This window comes from Catharus ustulatus, chromosome 5, assembly GCF_009819885.2.
Source record: "Catharus ustulatus isolate bCatUst1 chromosome 5, bCatUst1.pri.v2, whole genome shotgun sequence".
Taxonomy (NCBI): Eukaryota; Metazoa; Chordata; class Aves; order Passeriformes; family Turdidae; genus Catharus; species Catharus ustulatus.
Window position 1 is genome coordinate 60,697,379 of NC_046225.1, and position 17,298 is coordinate 60,714,676.

The following is a 17,298-nucleotide window of genomic DNA, read 5'->3' on the forward strand; positions in this document are numbered from 1 at the left end:
CTTTCTTTCTTTCTTTCTTTCTTTCTTTCTTTCTTTCTTTCTTTCTTTCTTTCTTTCTTTCTTTCTTTCTTTCTTTCTTTCTTTCTTTCTTTCTTTCTTTCTTTCTTCTTTCCTTTTCTTTCTTTCTCTTTCTTTCTCTCCTCTCTTTCTCTCTTTCTCTCTTTCTCTCTCTTCCTCTCTCTCTTTCTTTCTCTCTTTCTTTCTTTCCTTCTTTATTTCCTTCTTTCCCTTCTGTGCCTCAGTAAATATATAATTTTATTTTTTGTGTATTTATTTATGTAGTGTCACATTTCTGTTGATGTACTTGTAATCAGCTGGTGGATTTTGCTGAGGGAAAAATCTTGCTAATCATTGAGTAAATTCCTGATGATGGAATTTATCATAAACATGATAAAAGATAGCAAATTGCTCTGCTATCTGCAGCAATCTTCAGGAAAGCCAGATTTACTCAGAAACGGATATGCAATGTTGTGCTTGATATGGTGGAGACACAGGAAATTGTGTACTTTACTCCTGTTGCTTCTCTAATGCTTTCTCTTCCTATTTCTCTTCCTAACCTCTCTATGTCCATGCTGATAGAGCACCAGAACATTAATCAAATGGTTCCAAGCCAGTGCTTTGGATTCAGGATTAGAGAGTACAATAGTCCACGGAAGTCACTGAACATTTTCTTTTACTATCAACTTTGCTGCAAACGAATTTTGTTATTTCAGGGTCTAAGAGAAACCAGAAGCATCACTGATGTGATCTTCTATACAGAAATGTGCAGAAATTGTCAGTGATTTTTGCATCAAGGTTAAAACTTTTGCTTAAAACATACAGTATAAGTTAAGAAGTCATAAAGACAGATACTGAGTATTTCTCCAAGTACACACTAGGTTAGGATGCAGCACCTTGAGGAAGAAGATGTGGGTTTCCTAACAGATAGATAACCTGTCATAAAATCCCAGAGGAATTGGATCCAAGAGTTATTGGGATCCCCATTTCAACTCCTGTAAAGCTTCCTTTCCTCACTGGCAACCTCTACAAACACAACATGAGGCTAGAAGGGCCTCTGATCTGACTCAGCACAGCCATTTAAAATAAAAAGTGCAGCACATTTTAAAAAGTGTAGCATAGCTTTTAGATTTGTGTTCCTAGCTTTGTAAATTTTTGTAAAAAATTACCAAGTCTACCCTTAAACTAGTCCATGAAAATTCAATATTTTAATCCCTTTATCAGGTAATTTCTCTTGTAGTAGTGTAATTCACTGCCACAAGCTGGCTGCCCATCTTGCCTCCTGAGGTCTGGCAATTCATGGTGGATGCAGATAATTGTTCCTCGCTCTCTGTCCCTCTCTTCTAGATGTTATTGCCCATGAAGAAAAGCCAGAAAACTGGCATCATATCTGCTCTGGAGATACTGTAGTTCACAAACTGAGTATTACCCCAACCAACCATGAAATTCAGCATATCTTTACATTCTGAAGAACCAACACGCTCTCTCTTGTTATTTCTCTCAGATGGGAGTGGTAAGTTCCAGCAGGAGAAAGGTTTAACAGCTGGGAATGTTAATCTTCTGTCACTACTCAAGCATGAATTTCTGGCAAAATTACCTCAATTCTGTATGATCCATCCTTTAGGCCTGGAAATAGGACCTCATATTCACAAGCCCCTCTGTAAGCAAGGAACTTCAAACATTGTTTGTTAAGGGTTTGTGTCTTCAGTGCATAAGTCTACCTACAGCAATGACACAAGGTCTCACTGTTCCCTTGTGTGCCAGGGCACACTCTCTGTGAAAGAGTGCTCAAGCCCAAACCCAGAGCTCTGCTTACTAGGCAAGCAGTAAACACTGCTGTTTGTGTGCTGGCTAGCCAGCTGCACAACACCTGTGCTTCACCTTCCTGTCTTCCCTCCTGTGTAACTGCTATTTTTTCCCAGCCCAAAGTTCTAAGAATTTAACCTTCCAAGGTTTGTACATATTTGCAAATATGGCTAAGTAGGTCAGTGTGTTCAAAAGTCCTTTGAGGAGGAAAGGATGAATGGAAAAGGAATGCCCAATACTGCATTTGGTTAAGACTCATCACCTTAGATAAAGAGGTAAAAAGATTATTGTGCGCAATGCCAGCTAAGTAACACTCATAACACCTCTTCTGCTCAGTTCACTATTTACTTCTTTTATCAGCATTTTATTCCCAACATTAGTATGTTGAGAAATACCAGACTGAAAACTCGTGACTTTAGCGAAAATATTTCAACATGTTTACAATGACTTGCTTACACCTATGAACTCACTAGCTCCAATACATATAATATCTGCAACATAGACTTTGTACAGCTTTCAGTCAGAAAGGCCTGCTGCATCTGTTGTGCGTCTGACAATGTATTTAGGTGACATCTACTGAACATTGCCATGCTGGTTTGACAGTTTTCCTACACTACATGGTGGCTGACAGTTACAGCTTTTGTCACATCGATGTGCAATCTCGATTTGGCCAAGTGTTCCTGTTTACTTTGAAATATTGCACAAGCAGATCGGTATGACAAGCAGCTGTTTCTGGTCCATTTGCCTTGGATGTTAAACAAACACACTTAACTTTACTTGTTGGCACAAATGCTGCAAAAGGTTGGGTGAAGATTCCCTGCTCAGCATAACCAAATAGCTTTCCTAGGGCCTTGCTTGATGGTCACAGTGCAAATCCTGTGTCAGTTCTGTGCCCCTCAGTTCAGGAAGGACACTGAGGTGCTGGAGCATGGCCGGAGAAGGGAAACAGCACAAGTCCTGTGAGGAGCAGCTGAGGGAGCTGCGGTGTTGAGCCTGCAGGAGACTCGAGGGGACCTCACTGCTCTCTACAAACACCTGAGAGGAGGCTGCAGCCGGGCGGGGCTCGGCCAGCTCTCCCGAAAATAGCAATGGGTCAACAAGACAGTCTTCAACGGGAAGGCCTAGGTTGGGCATTAGGACGAATTTCTCCACAGGATAGGTGATTAGACACTGGAATGGGCTGCCCAGGGAGGTGGCGGAGTCACCAGCCCTGCAGGTGTTCAAGGAAAGACTGGACGTGGCACTCAGTGCCGTGGTCTGGCAGACAAGGTGTTCGGTCACAGGCTGGACTGCATCACCTCAGAGGTCTTTTCCAACCTAACTGAATTTGGACATGTTTTTTACATGCACACGCTGCTCCCCTGGCGTTGCCAAGGATCGAATCCCAAGTCGTGCAGTACCGCAGCGCACCGAAAGGACCGAAGGCTGTGTGTCGGAGTAGGACCATCTCCCACAGCCGGAGCCGCCCGGGCCCAGGCCGCTCCCGAGGGAAGGGAAGGGGCGGGGCCAGCGCGCACGCGCGCGGCGGCGGGCGCGGTCACGCGGGGCGGGCGCACGCGCGGTGCGGATGCTCGCGCCGCCGTTCGCGCCGCCGGGAGCGGCGCGGCTCCATGGGGAGAACATGGCTCCCTTCCCCGAGGAGGTGGATGTGTTCTCCGCCCCGCACTGGCGTATGAAGCAGCTCGTGGGGCTCTACTGCGACAAGGTAGCGGGCTGGAGCGGCCCCCACGCCACTGCCCGGGGCGGGAGGGAGGGTTTGGGGAGTGCGCAGCTGTCAGCGCCCCGGCCCCACCGGTAACTTCTACCCTGCGCCGCCGCGGGGCTCTGAGCCCCTCCCGGGCCGCCGGTGCCGCTCCCCGGCCGCGCAGGGCTGGGGCTGCCCTGGCTCCAGGAGGGAGCCGTGTCCCGCTGGGCCCGGCGCGGAGGGGCGGCGGTGGCGCGCAGGGAGCGCGCAGGGGGCGCGCAGGGCGGCCCGGCAGAGCCGCCCGTGGGCCTGGCGCTGCTGCGCGGCCCGGCCCGGCCCGGCCCGGCCGTGTTTGTCAGTCAGGTTCTGTGCTCAGCGGTCACCTGCTGGGTGGTGTAAAGGTACCCTAGGTTTATTTTAAACATATGTCATTTTGCTCGTGGACAAAAGTAGTTTTTATTCTTGCATCAGGGTAATTAAGTAATCGAGGCTGATGTGTCACCTGCAAGGCAAACTTCCCTGCAGCAGCTCTGAGTGCTGTGGGAGGCTTTGGGCAAATACTTCACAGCCAGCACTCCTACTGCAAGAAGTTGTGCCTCCCATCTCCGGGCGTAAATGGCTGTTTGGAGAACCAGATTGGCTACAGGCATTTGAAAGAAGAGTGAAGATGCATGAGAGGCAGTTATAATAGCTTACTGCTGCCAACAAGCAGCATGGGGGAGTTCATGCTTCCTGCCCGATTTCTACAAGCCACCTTACACTGCTCTGGGATTCACCCGATCCGGTCGTGTGCCTCTTCCATTTGTGAATAGGTTAAAGAAAACCTAGAGCTGTTTTTTGCAGCATTTGCCAACAGGCTGAGCCCAGGGTCTGGGGGGAGGAGAAGGAGAGACCTATTGTAGTTTCTTTCACTTTGCCTTTTATCTGAGCATACATTTGCAATCAACTTAATCTGTGGCGTCAGAAAGATTGTTGATATTGTAACAGAGTAGATTTTATTTGAATGGAAACAAACACACCCACTGACTCCCTGTAGCAGTTCCAGCGTACTGTTGACAGCAACGGAGCAGGTTTCATTTAAATCTCCAGATCTTGTAGTCATTTTGTCATTAGGTTTCGTTCCTAGAAGGGCATTTTTGTCACTTTTATTGAACCTCCCACAAAGTTTTGACCAAATTCACCATGCCAGATAAAACTTCCTAGGGAGCAATTAGTGTTTTCCTCAGTGTTGCAAAATTTGATAAAAACTATCCAGTTTGTAATGTTCATAACTTTTCATTTTCTGACAGTTTCTATACTTGCTTGCTCCCTTTTTCCTTTGAATAAGTGCAAGCATAAAGAAATGGCGCTTTTAAAAACAAGTGTTCAATTTTACATCCTTTAACCTCTTTCCAAACTTGGGGTCTGTGCTTTGCCTGTGACTTTTATAATGCCAGCTTTGCACTAAAACAATTTACAAGTTGTTTTTGAGTTTCCTTCTTGTGTAATTGAGATGCTGTGATTAGGTAAATCTGTAGTTCTGCTTACCTGGCAGTTGTAATCTCCAAAGCCACGTTCTTTGTGAGTTTAGTTTGACCTTGAGGGTTCTTTAATTTTGTGAATTACATATTACCTGTATTCATCGGATTCCCTGTACACTGAATATAGTTGCTGCTAGTGTCTGAATTTAGTAAATTCACCAAATGTTAGTGAGGGTGAAGTGGGTTCATCCCTGCTTTGCTTCTCAGGAGAGCCATTACAGTGTTTCTGATGGATAAAGTAGATGCTTAAAGTGGGCACTTAAATAATGCTTTAGGACAGAGATACACGGTTTATTTTCTTCTTCCCGGACTTCATATGAGGCAGAACAGTAAATTGGACATTTAAGCTGTTTGTTGCTTTAGGAAAGTTATCCTACTTTTTTAGCTGTTGCTAGCAAAGTTCCCACTGTACCTTTGCTGCATTCTTACATGGCATTTTTGACCTGTGTTGTGTACTCTGCCCTGGACTTGGATAATACAAGTAATTAGATTTGATAGCAGTGTGGATTTCCTCACTAAACATAATTCTATCTCCTATTTCGATGGTGAGAAAATTTGTGAAGTGCCCTGAGGGTGTCCCCCCTGTAGGTAGAGGAGTGCTACAGCAGACAGTCTTTATAACTAAAGTGCTTGTCCTAATGCCTGACGTCATCTTTGCTACAAATAGAGCAAATTCTGTTTTCCCATCTCTAGTGAACCGTTCTTCGTTTTCAGAAAGATCTTGTGCTGATTTGCACTTGTGGCCGTGTCCTCCATCTTGTTATGTGGCTTAAGCAGACGGATTCTTCCTACTTCACGTGGGTCACGCTTGCTGTACCTCAGCGTACTTGTTGCTTTTGTCAGGACTGAGCTGCCATTCTCTAACAGTTCAAGCTCTCTGACTGCTACTGTTATGACTGCCTGCCTCTCTGGCTCCCGTCAGTGCTTGAGGTGACTCACAAAGGCTCCAAACTGGCAGAAAACAGGTTTTTTTTCTGAAGCAGAGTAGGTTTTCTGTTGATGTAGTGCTGGTAGCAAGCACCGGTCAGATCGGTACTGAAGCCAGTGGGAGGCAGAGAGTGGGACTGTGACAGCCAGCAACTAGATTGACTGAAGCTACTGTGAAACCTCAGCCTAATTACGTCTGTGTTTTCCTGAAATCTTGTGCAGAACAGGACAACGCTAGTGTCGAGTAGAGCAGATTTGTTGTTCTGCAGTTCTTTTTTTAACGGCAGCATGCTTGTTTTGTGCTTCTCTAATCCCATGCTTCTCTGAGACTGATGCTCAAATTCCCTTTCATTTATTTTCCATTAGACTCCTATCCTGTATGGAGCAGTATGCACTTGTCCAAGTCAGCATGCTGATGTCCAGTGAGGCGGTTTCTGTTGTCGCAGTATGGTCTTGTGTTTTCTGCACTCGAGAATGTGCCGCTTGTGTAACGCCAGCTTTCCTAGCTGTGTCTGAGAGTATCGTATCTGTCATGAACCAAGCAACACAGATTTCAGCTGATAATGAAAATCCCATTTTGGTCTGGCTGGAGACGGATAGCTTGGGCTTGAGAACACAAGCAAGTGCTTGAGCTGCCCTGTGATTTCCTGCACACTCAGTTAATTCGCTGTAAGGCAAAACAATACCAGAAACCTTAGAGAGATCATGATCTGTAACATGTATCATTTTCCTTTTGAGTAGTTGGTTATCTTATCAAAAGGAAGTCAGATTCTTTTTTTCTAAACAAATCTGTGCTGGCCAATTGTTACTTCGTATAGCTTCAAGATAGGGACTACTCAAGTAGCAGGCTCTAGTGTACGTACGGACTGCAATTAAATTTTGGCTAGGCCTTCCCCAGAAACAATACACCTGGTCTTCCAGTATGGGATTTCAAACTTCCTGCTTGCTTGTGGAGTTACTGCAGCCAAATCATGTTTTCAAATCTTTGTGTTACAGAATTGCCCAGCAAGTTTAGGATGCTTTAGCAGTAGGAAAGACGGTTGCACTCTTATATGCTGTAATGAAGATATCAGTGTTTGGTTGCTTGTTCTCATGTCTTTCTGTCTGCCTCTCAAAACCAGTGTGAGACTTCATACTGTGACTGAGTGGATGTAATAACTGGCTGCTGCCGGAAGGGTTAATTGCTGATGATATCCTTTGTGCTTGTCTGGCCCCTTGATGAGCAGCTCGTTCATCCAGGGAACTGAAGCGAAAGGTGATTCAGTAAAACTGGCTCACTAAGAGGTCAGACAGGCTCCAGAAACAGGTTGTCAGTATGGGAGGGAACAGGATGAACCATGGCAGGAGGGAACTGAGCTTTAATAGCTCAGCTTTATTGTGAAACCTTTGGGTGTTTGAGAAAAAACATCTAAGGTCCTTCTTTTGTTTGCCTGACTTCAGTCTCCTGTGATCTCATTTTTCTACAAAAGATCGCTGCAGTTATTTCTCACGGTTCGGTAGCTTTGACTAGTTCTTCCTGGAAATTTGGATCAATTTTGTAATATTCTGGTGACTTGAATGCTTTGAACTTCCATAAATATTTAACTAGTATTTTTATCTTCTAGTGTACACTTCAGACTCTTTGCTAAAAATTAATTCCCATAAATATTTTTCCTAATTAATTTTTTAATGGAGACTTGAATAAAGAAGGCATTAAGTTTTTCTGTTGTCATCTGCCTTTCCTGTTAAATAGATTACTTAAAGTATTGTTTTTCTTCTCTTATAATCTGTGTTCTCTGTCCTCCTAATTTGAAGTCTAAATGCTGTTCTGCACTTACCTTTGACTTCTGCTGAAGAGAATGAATTGTTTTCATATGTTAAATTTGTGATTTTCTTATGTTATCTGTAGTATGATGAACCGTTTAGAAGTGAAAAATACTCTGAATGAAGTTGTTTTGGCATTGTAAAGCATTGGACAAGGCATTATATGACCACGTTAAGATTGTACTTTTTGTGGCAGCCAGGGGGACGGAAATCTGAAAAACTGGACCAATTATTAACTTAGGACTTACTTTTTCAAAGTGAAATGTTTTTCCCTTGATGCCCTTGAGAACAAGAAAATGCCTGTTCCAAGAAGAGAAGTGTATCTGTGTTTCTAATTAAAAAATGTTGGTAAAGCTTTTGTTCTCCTTTTGAGATTCCTTTTCATTATTTCAGTACACTGCCATTCATTTTCCAGTGTTGCTTCAAATGGCTGTGTGTTGATTTAGAAATTCATAGTTTTTGGTTATTCCCAGTTAATGTTCTGTATCATTGAACATCTACCTTCACCAATGTTTGGGATGAAAGAGCCACTTGGAATGTTTAGTCCTGGTAAGTCTGCAAACTTAGGTGGGCTATGCTTTCGCTGCAGGCAAAGGGTGGAAGGAAATTCCTTTGTTGATAGAAGGAAATTAAATCTCATTAGCATCCAGAGATAGGTGAGCAGTTTGTTTCATCAGGGGCTGTACCAGTTATCTTTCTGTCTTAGCTTCAGGATCCTGAATAGTTCAGTAACTTTGCCATACCTTTTGGGAAATGGCAGCTTTGAATTATTTTTTTCTGAGAATTAATATTTTGAAAATGAATCTGGAAGTGACAATGTGTTTTAAATATCTACATTTCAAAATAAATGGATTTTGAGTGCCACAGGAAATCTAAAATGAGGGACAACTGTGATAAAATGTGTTTGGAGTTTTATTGAGGTTTTTCAGAGCTGCATAGTAATTTCGCTCTTTTTTCAGGACACTTTTAGCACTTGTGGCTACTTTCTCATAATTACTTTTGTCTATCAAAATACCTATTTTTTTCTTACATATCACATGCTTTTATATTTTTTTCTGCCTGCCATATATGGTAGCAGTTTTTTCTCCCAAGTAATTACTTAGTAGCTATTTTTGCCCTTGCATTGTATTAAAAAAGTTTTCCGTTCACCTTTCACATACTGCTGTGATTTTTCAGCCTCTTTCCCAGTCTGCTCTAGGAGAGCAGTAACAACCCACCTTTGTCCTTTGCAATTTACTCTCACGTTGTGTTACACAAAAAAAAAAAAAAAAAAGAAAGAAAGAAACTGATGCCTTCTAAAAATCTAGAACTGTAATGAGTGAGTATCAGTGTTAGTACAGATTTTGTGCTATGCTATGCTATGCTAGAATATGCTTTAACTGATTAAATACTGCAAGTTGTAATTCTTGAGACTTGGCTTTTTGCTTTTGCAGTTAGTGCCCAAGATGGATTAAGCTGGAGTGGTCGATTTTTCCAGTGCCTGCATTTGTGTTAGGAACTTGTAGTGAGACTGATGCAGAGGTGCAAAGACATTTTTGCTGTGATTCTGTGTTTTGTAAGTTATTGCAGTGGGAGATTTCACTCCTGGGACTTCAGATATGACCTCACAGAAGGCCAGAAGGGCAGGTCTTAGTAGGAACCTGTATCCTTGAGGGTATAAGACAGGAGTCTTGCATGGCCTGTAGAATACAGATAGATAAATAACAGCATAGTTGTAAGCATTCATCATGGTTTTGTTCAAGGCCCTTGTAGCTCATTTATTTTGTAGCTTTTTGATTTTTTTTTTTTTTATTCTTTTTTGTTCTTCTCTGGAGTAAGCTTCTACCTGTGGAAATCACATGGTGAAGGAGGCTTAGCTGATTTTATCAGTGCATTTTGAGCTGTGCTTTCTACTGTGAACCCCAAGGGGATCTGATGCTTGTAGAAATTGCATCACAGAAAATCTTAAATTAGTTATTCCTATGTTATTATTCGTGTGTCATTGTGAAATGCTCTTAAATGATTCAAAACCTGATCTATAGGTGTTCACTAGACAAAACTGACTATGGATGAAGTACAAGACAGTGGTATGGAAGACACCAATAAAAATTGAAATACAAGAGGTTTTTTCGCTGCTCTCTTATGCTTGGCATTTATCAGCTTGATCTTAACCTTTGACAATAGAATATGAGGTTTTGCCTTCCCTGTTGCCAGTGTTCTTTGAAAACAAATAATTTTTTAATTTTGTGTGCCTGAATCTTGTATACTCTTTCTTGGTTGGTTTTGGTTTGTGGGTTTTTTGTTTGTTGGTTTTGGCTTTGGTTTTTCATTTGATTAGTTTTTTTGAAAAGCTATTTCAAGACTTTAGTAATGCTGCAAAACAGCTAGATTACACAGGAGACAGGGTTGTATTGAGAAGACAGCAACAGAAGGAAGGGCATTTGAAAGCTTTGGGTTTCTTGTTGAGTTCTGGCTTAACTAATTGCTAGTATTTTGGGTTGACCCATTGCCAAGAAAAGTGCCCAGGGTAGAAAACTTATTTCTTCCCTGATTTAAGGCTTCATACACATAAACAGGTGGGAGTGTGAAGCAGTTTGGCTGATTGTTTTATTGTTCACCTCATATACCTTTACATAAAGAGCAAGCCAAGGAGAGGTGGCACTGAGGACAGTCATTCTCTTGGCTAGGCTACCTCAGTACCCGAGTTCTTCCTTGGGGACAGTATCAGTTGAACTTCCTGGGGGTTCCTAAGTAAGACGTGGCTTATAACTGGGTGTTACTAGTGCTCCAAGCAGGTGAAAAATGAACCCAGTAGAAGGCAGAGCTCCTCCCTGGATTAGTATATCAGATGGTTCATTTTGTAACTGCCTGATTGCCAGCACATATTCCAGGGAAGCAGCAGGAATGTACAGTTAGAGGCAGGGCTGCTCCTCTGCTGTTTTTCCTCGTCTGTACCCACGCCCTCATTTCCAGCAGATTACGTGTAACATGAAACAACATGCTCTTGCTGTTGACACAGGCACGCCATGTTATGGGTTTTGTTCCTCCATTTTCTTGTGCCTGAAATTAGGATAAATACCTCTGCAGAGTCCAGGTTTGTCCTTTCAATTTTAGTGCTACTGCAGATGTGGAGTTCTAATACCTAAAAACGTTAACAGTGAAAAGATACAGCTGACTAGTAATGCCTGCTCCTTTTTTTCCCTGGTGCTATTCTATTCTAAAAATAATTTGGTTTTTTTTCATAGAATCATAGAATATGATCATGGAATATTCTGAGTTGGAAGGGACCCATCAGGATGATAGAGTCCAATTCCTGGCCATGTGCAAGAATCCCAGCCCCAAGAGTCACACCATGTGCCTGACAGCATTGTCCAAAAGTTCTTAACTCTGTCAGGTTTGGTGTTGTGACCACTTCCTTGTACAACCTGTTCCAGTTCCCAGCCACCTTGTGGGTGAAAAGCTTTCCTGATATTTATCCTGATATCTTTTTTCTTTTAATCAGGGTGGTCTATCAGCCTCATAATGAAAAATATTTTACTATTTTTTATATTAGTTTTAAATCTGATTGGTTAACTAGTGGTAGAAGTCTAGTCTACGTTGATTATCAGGAATATTATGTCTTTTATTTCATATCCTGTGGCTATCAGCTGATTGTATAAGTCTTGATGTGGTTATACATGGACAACTGAATGTAGAGGAATGACCTGTCAAAAATGTAGCTTGGGATGACACATGAAAAAGAGCAGCAGTTGATCAAGAAGACTAGGAAGAAAAAAGATCTTCATTTTTTTTAGGTTCCAGACTGAATTTTTAATGTTAGTGGTTGTTCAGAATTCACGTGTTTATAAGGAAAACCTTCATCTGTAATTAAGCGGTTTGTGAATTTGTAACCACAGTAAACTTTCTAACCTTGAGAAATTATTCCATTTTAAATCTGTGAAATCTGTAGGGGAGAGTGGAAAAATAATTTTTTCTGCTTCTGTTCTCCTTCCTCATATTTTTTGTAGTTTTCCAGCTTGTAGTTGGAAATAGAGATTCTTGTAACTGGGAACGTTGGGTAGCATGCAGCATGGACTTCACTTACTGCTGTGTTACTTTGTTAAGAACCGCGTACTTTTTCTGTATTCGTCTTTGCTGCTTTCTTCTTGTTGGTTCACAGTATGCTTGGAAGGAAGAGGCAAACATTTTTCACTCCTTAAATATATTTTTGGCATAGTTAGTAGGAAAAAACTGTTTCAGTTTACTCACTGTAGACTAACATTACTGGAAAATTAATTTCCTTCTTCTAAGAAGACATGTTTCCATATTGGCACATGCATAAAACGCTTCCAGAAACCAAGTTAAATACTGTGTTTTGTTGGGTGATTTAATTAGCAGTTTTGAGCTTCCTTACTTATTCACAACATTGTGGATAGAAATGTCTCTGTCTTCATCAGACAGGAAGTTTCATTTTTTTAATGAAAGCACTAAAGCCACTAGGGAGATGCAACAGTTGAGTGTAGAGTTATTTCAGTAGAGTGTCATGAACATGAAGCACTGTCTAAAGAGCAGTTGCTGTTAATATTGCCAGTATTGGTATCTTATTCTTAAAGCACAAAAATTAAACAGTAAGGAAAGATGTATGTTTGCTACAAGTCTGTACATTCATCTTGACCGTGTTAATGGCTCTGTTATAGTCCAGTAAGTTGGACACTCACCTGAAACTGGCACATACTTGTCTGAGCTACAAAGATTTCTCAAGTATGGCTATTCTTTAATTGCATCATTTATTTTCTTTTAATAAAGGTTTAATAACTAAAGTTAGTACTGGATTTAAAAGCTCCTGGCTACTTCTAGACAATGCCTGCATCAGCGATAAGTCTCTGAAGTGTGTCCAGCAGACTTTGTCATACAAAGGACTGACTGTTGTTTGGACATTTGCTCAGGCTGTTTGGAATATGAATAATTCTTAAATTTCAGGAGCCACTAAAACTGTTGCTCTTGTGGTACTGCTCCTCAATTAGAGTTTCCAAACACAAACCCAGTTGTACTGTAATGTACAGTTGTTAAAGTGTAATGTCTTGAGAACCCTAGAAAGCTCCCACGTTTATTGAACACTGGTGGCTGTGGTTTGGTGCAGTGTATTTGAAGTATGTTCAGGGTTCTCATGTGCTTTATATTTTGATGAGTCAACAAAATTCCATAATCTAGTCCATTTCCTCCTTCTCTCTTTGAATATGAGGGTGTGTGGTTTTTCTTCTTGCACTACTGAACTCCTGCACTGGTTTGCCTTGTTAGAGCTGGTGAAAAGTGGACCTTGGAATGGAGTAGCTGCTCTCTGTTAATGGTCTTGGTTCCCCATCATGGCACTTCATCAATCCTGGTAATGAAATTACAGGTCTGACTGAGTGACTTTGTTGCTAGGCTACCTGTCCTCTGAAAAGCCAGTTGTTCTCAGCTTTGGCTGACCTTTTTAAGTGATTTCTGATTCAAGTATAGTTACTAAACTTCAATATCCTCTCCATAGGTCCTATAATCTGTTGGATATCTGCTGGAGGCCTCAGTATCAGAAGTCAATATACAAGTGCTTCATGTTACAGTGGCTTCTATAACAATCCATTTCTATCAGATGTTCTTAAATTGCATGCACAAATATTTATTTATTCCAGATTTGTGGATGACAAATAGGTAGATTCAACAGAACATTTTGAATCTTGAAAAGGCTTTGAGTCAAGATGATGCTAGCTTTTTATCAGAGCCAATTTCATGATTTGTTTTTAAAGCCAACAGCAGAATACAGTAGATTAGTGTAACCTTTCTGTTACCCACTTCAGCAGCCTTGTTTACATTTTTTAAGTCAATCAAAATGCTAAGCGTTTGGGAACACATGGGATTCTTGGAGGGAAAAAGGTCTTTGGGGACCGCCTCCAGTCACTTTGTAGATCCTTATGGATAGAATGAACTGTATCAGCACTATCCTTAATCAAAGGAAATGCCGCCTGAGAAAACACAGTTGGTTATTGAGATGCAACTCACAGGTGCCAGGAGGTGAGGAGGCTCTCCTGAGGAGTTGCTTCTGTGCCCATTGCCTGTGCTTGCTTTTCTGTGTGGAAAGCCAACCCATCAGTTTTATGTAGTACCACTTCTGCTAGTGCTGTATTCTCTGGGCTAGTGTGGGATTGAAATGACTTTTGAAGCCAAGATCTTTCCCCATTAGGGATATGTAACAACATATGCTTCGAATCCTAACAGTGTGTTACAGACAACAATTTTTTCTGACTTCTGTCAGTAGTTGGTCTAAAGTGTATTGGAAAAAAAAAACAACCAAAAAACCCTCTTAAACATTGCTGTGTTTCCTCTCTCTTCTGGGGCTGAGTAACTTTGTCTTTCCATAGTAAGAGTAATTTTGCTCATATGTACAGCATGTAATGTACAGTATGCACAGCTGACTTGGAGTTGCATAAGGATTTGGCAGGTGTCCAGCATGTTTCAGTTGCATTTTGCTGGTCACTGCCAGGAAGTGGCAATGCAATGTCACAATGAGTAAGTACATTTGGGGGTTTTTAGTAAAAAACCATTTTGCATATCTCAGTTTGTCTTTGATGTAAGTATTATGTATGAATACGTATGTCTCAGATTCCCATTTCTTGTTACACCTGTAGATTCCAGAATCTTTGTAGCTAAGCCACTTCTGAATATTGTGGTAGCTAGTTTTCTGAATTGAAACCTACTTTTAGAATACTTGGTCTTGTATACTGCTGCAGACTATGATTCTTGAAGCTGCACATGGAATAAAGTATAAGAATGGAAAAGACCCTGGTTTTCTACATTCACTGAAGGAAAATGCAATTTTAAAGTATGTTGTTGCCAGTGGTGACTGTACACAGGTAAAAATGGCACTACTGTATTACCTAGAAATTTAATCTGTCTTGATTTGTTGGGTTTTACTCAACTGGAAACCTTCTCCAACACATAATGTAGTTTGTAGTCACTGGTAGGACTCAATATTCCTTGTGGATAATACATCCCTAAGGATGGGCTCAAGGGTCTATGTTAATGGCTTTTTGGTGTGGACAAAGATATGGGTTGGGAAAGGGCCTAAACCTGTCAATAATCTGCTGGGCTGAGGAGATTGCATTGACTTGTGCCAGGAAATCCTTCTACATTTGCTTACTTCAGTGTTTCACAAGATTTGGTTTATGTTGCTTAAATACAACTTTATTTTACTGGCTTCATTTTATGTTAAAAACTGAAGGTGTTTACCTTTTGTCAGTAAGGGGAGCAATGAATCCTTTGGAACTAATACCTATTTTAAGGTTCTAAGGATTTAACTTGAATTTGACATGATTTTCTTTTTTTTTTTTTTTGTGAACTTTTCTTTCTCTTAGCTTTCCAAGACCAACTTCTCCAACAACAATGATTTTCGGGCTCTACTGCAATCTCTTTATGCCACATTCAAGGAATTTAAAATGCACGAGCAGATTGAAAATGAGTGTATCATTGGTTTGCTTCAGCAGCGTAGCCGGACAGTGTACAATGTGCACTCGGACAACAAACTCTCAGAGATGCTTAGCCTTTTTGAGAAAGGGCTAAAGAATGTCAAGGTAAGTAGACTGTGAGAGATTTGCGACCTGAGGAAGACACACTGTGATTGCATATTAGTTTGCCTTGACTCTTCTTCGTATTCTCTATGAATAAACTAAGGAGAAAGAAGAAACTTCTATGGTTTTTTGGTACTTTCTAGTCCAAAACACAAGTTCTTTTGCTATTTACCACAATTACTAAGTTTCTAGTAAAATTCTTTTCAGATGTGTTTTGTGATAGTCTTCACTATATAATTTGAGGTGTTTTGGAGGGATAGCATGGAAGTTTCAAGTATAAAGATGGTTTTGCTAACTGGTCAGAAGTTTCTGGCTATAGAAATAATAGGGGTTTATTAATTTGTTAGGAAACCTTGAGGATCTCTTTTTTGTGATGCACAGCATTGTATTGTCACAAATTGAGATGATTTCCAGACTTACAAAAAAAAAAAGCAGTATTGTTTTATTCTGTGACTCATGTATTCCTTCCAGTAATCTGTAGCTCAGCAGTCCTATTGATGATCCAGTCGTCAAAGAACTCTTAAATATTATTTCTCCAGCTGGCTTTTTTGACAGCAACTTCTCTAGGTTCTTCTCCAGTAGAATTCTTCTTGAATTCTTCAGTGTCTTTCTCCTGAGGTACCCAACTTGACTCCCCCTTCCTGCCCCTAAGAACTATAGTCTCCAGGAGTCATTTGACAACCCACATTATATTTCTAGTATGTGTGGTCCAGATTTTCAGTAAGAAAAATACTAAATGTACAGTTGATTGGCCCTGTTTTACCATCTAAGCCTTGTTTTAACCTGGGAACCCTACAAATAATTTTGTCCCTGTGCATAATAAACTTTAAATTTTGTCTTGTGTCCATTGACAAATCAGGAAATGAAGGAAATATGGAAATTTAACACTTGGCTTTGTGTTACACCTCCTCTGGTAGGATGCTAGTGTTATTCTGTTACTTGATTTCTTAAGTGTGCAAAACCAGATTTCTTTAGTTCTGTTCAGATACATTAACTTTAGTTAAACTATTTTTGGGAGTGGTTAGTTTAATTTGAACTGATGGCTAAAGCTTGTCTCTGCAATAGTCAGGGTTTCTTGATGATGTAGAAGCTTGAATAGAAAAACATTTACAGTAAGAGTTAGGAGGAACTTCAGTATGTTGAAATTGCTGGGCAGATTTCAGAACCAACTTCTTTTTAGGGACTCCAAGAATAAGCTAACAAATTTGATACATGAAGTTGGACTAACTTGAACGTTTAAAAGTCAGTTACATCTATTTAAATGTTCTTTCAATTTCCGAAGTAAAAATCTGTACAGCATGTCTGACTGTAAATTCTGATTAGAATTTGGATGTTAGAATTTTAGAATAACTAAGGTAAAATGTATTCAGTTAAAATTATAAAGTAGAACTATGGTATCCTAGAACACTATATACAAATCATACAAATACGTAAATTAGTCTGCTACTGCTTTGAACTTTGTGTGAGATTGTAGACTGGAAGATTTCAGTCTTTGCTCCAAAGTGAAAACGATAAATTGGACTCGGGCAGGAAGGGAATTCTTTGCTCTGCCTGCTAACAGGCCAGTACGGAGTCAGCATCATTAAGTAAACACGTTCTTGCCATGAAATAGAGCAAACCTGCTGCATGCATGGGAAGGGCATAATGGGCTTTCCTTTGAACCACTGCTTTATTGGACAGTTCAATCCTTGGATGACTGGATGAGATTGGGTAACCATTAAGTCTTTGCTTTCTTCTCAGAATGAATATGAACAGCTAAACTATGCGAAACAGCTGAAGGAGAGATTGGAGGCCTTTACCAGGGATTTCCTTCCTCATATGAAAGAGGAAGAGGAGGTGAGTAAAGATTTTCTTCAAATGTGATGGAGATCTTCCTTGGGGATTGGAATAACTGAATAGGGACAAATGACTTAGAGTTTCATTGTTTTTTCAGTTCTCTGTTTTTATTGCTGTGCTAATTTGCATTCAGGACTGTGGTGTCATTGTTCAGTTCTCTGACTGG

At 40.8% G+C, this 17,298-nt stretch overlaps 1 protein-coding gene across 1 annotated transcript in view; it reads left to right on the top strand.

Annotated features, from left to right (window-relative positions):
* Positions 1–3,358: 3,358 nt before the first annotated feature.
* FBXL5 (F-box and leucine rich repeat protein 5) overlaps positions 3,359–17,298 on the top strand; it is a 34,264-nt gene continuing 20,324 nt past the window's right edge. Inside the window, exons 1-3 of the mRNA XM_033059671.1 lie at positions 3,359–3,508; positions 15,084–15,299; positions 17,037–17,132. Coding sequence (XP_032915562.1) covers positions 3,371–3,508; positions 15,084–15,299; positions 17,037–17,132 — 450 coding nt within the window. The 5' untranslated portion in view covers positions 3,359–3,370. The remainder of the gene's footprint in view (positions 3,509–15,083; positions 15,300–17,036; positions 17,133–17,298) is intronic.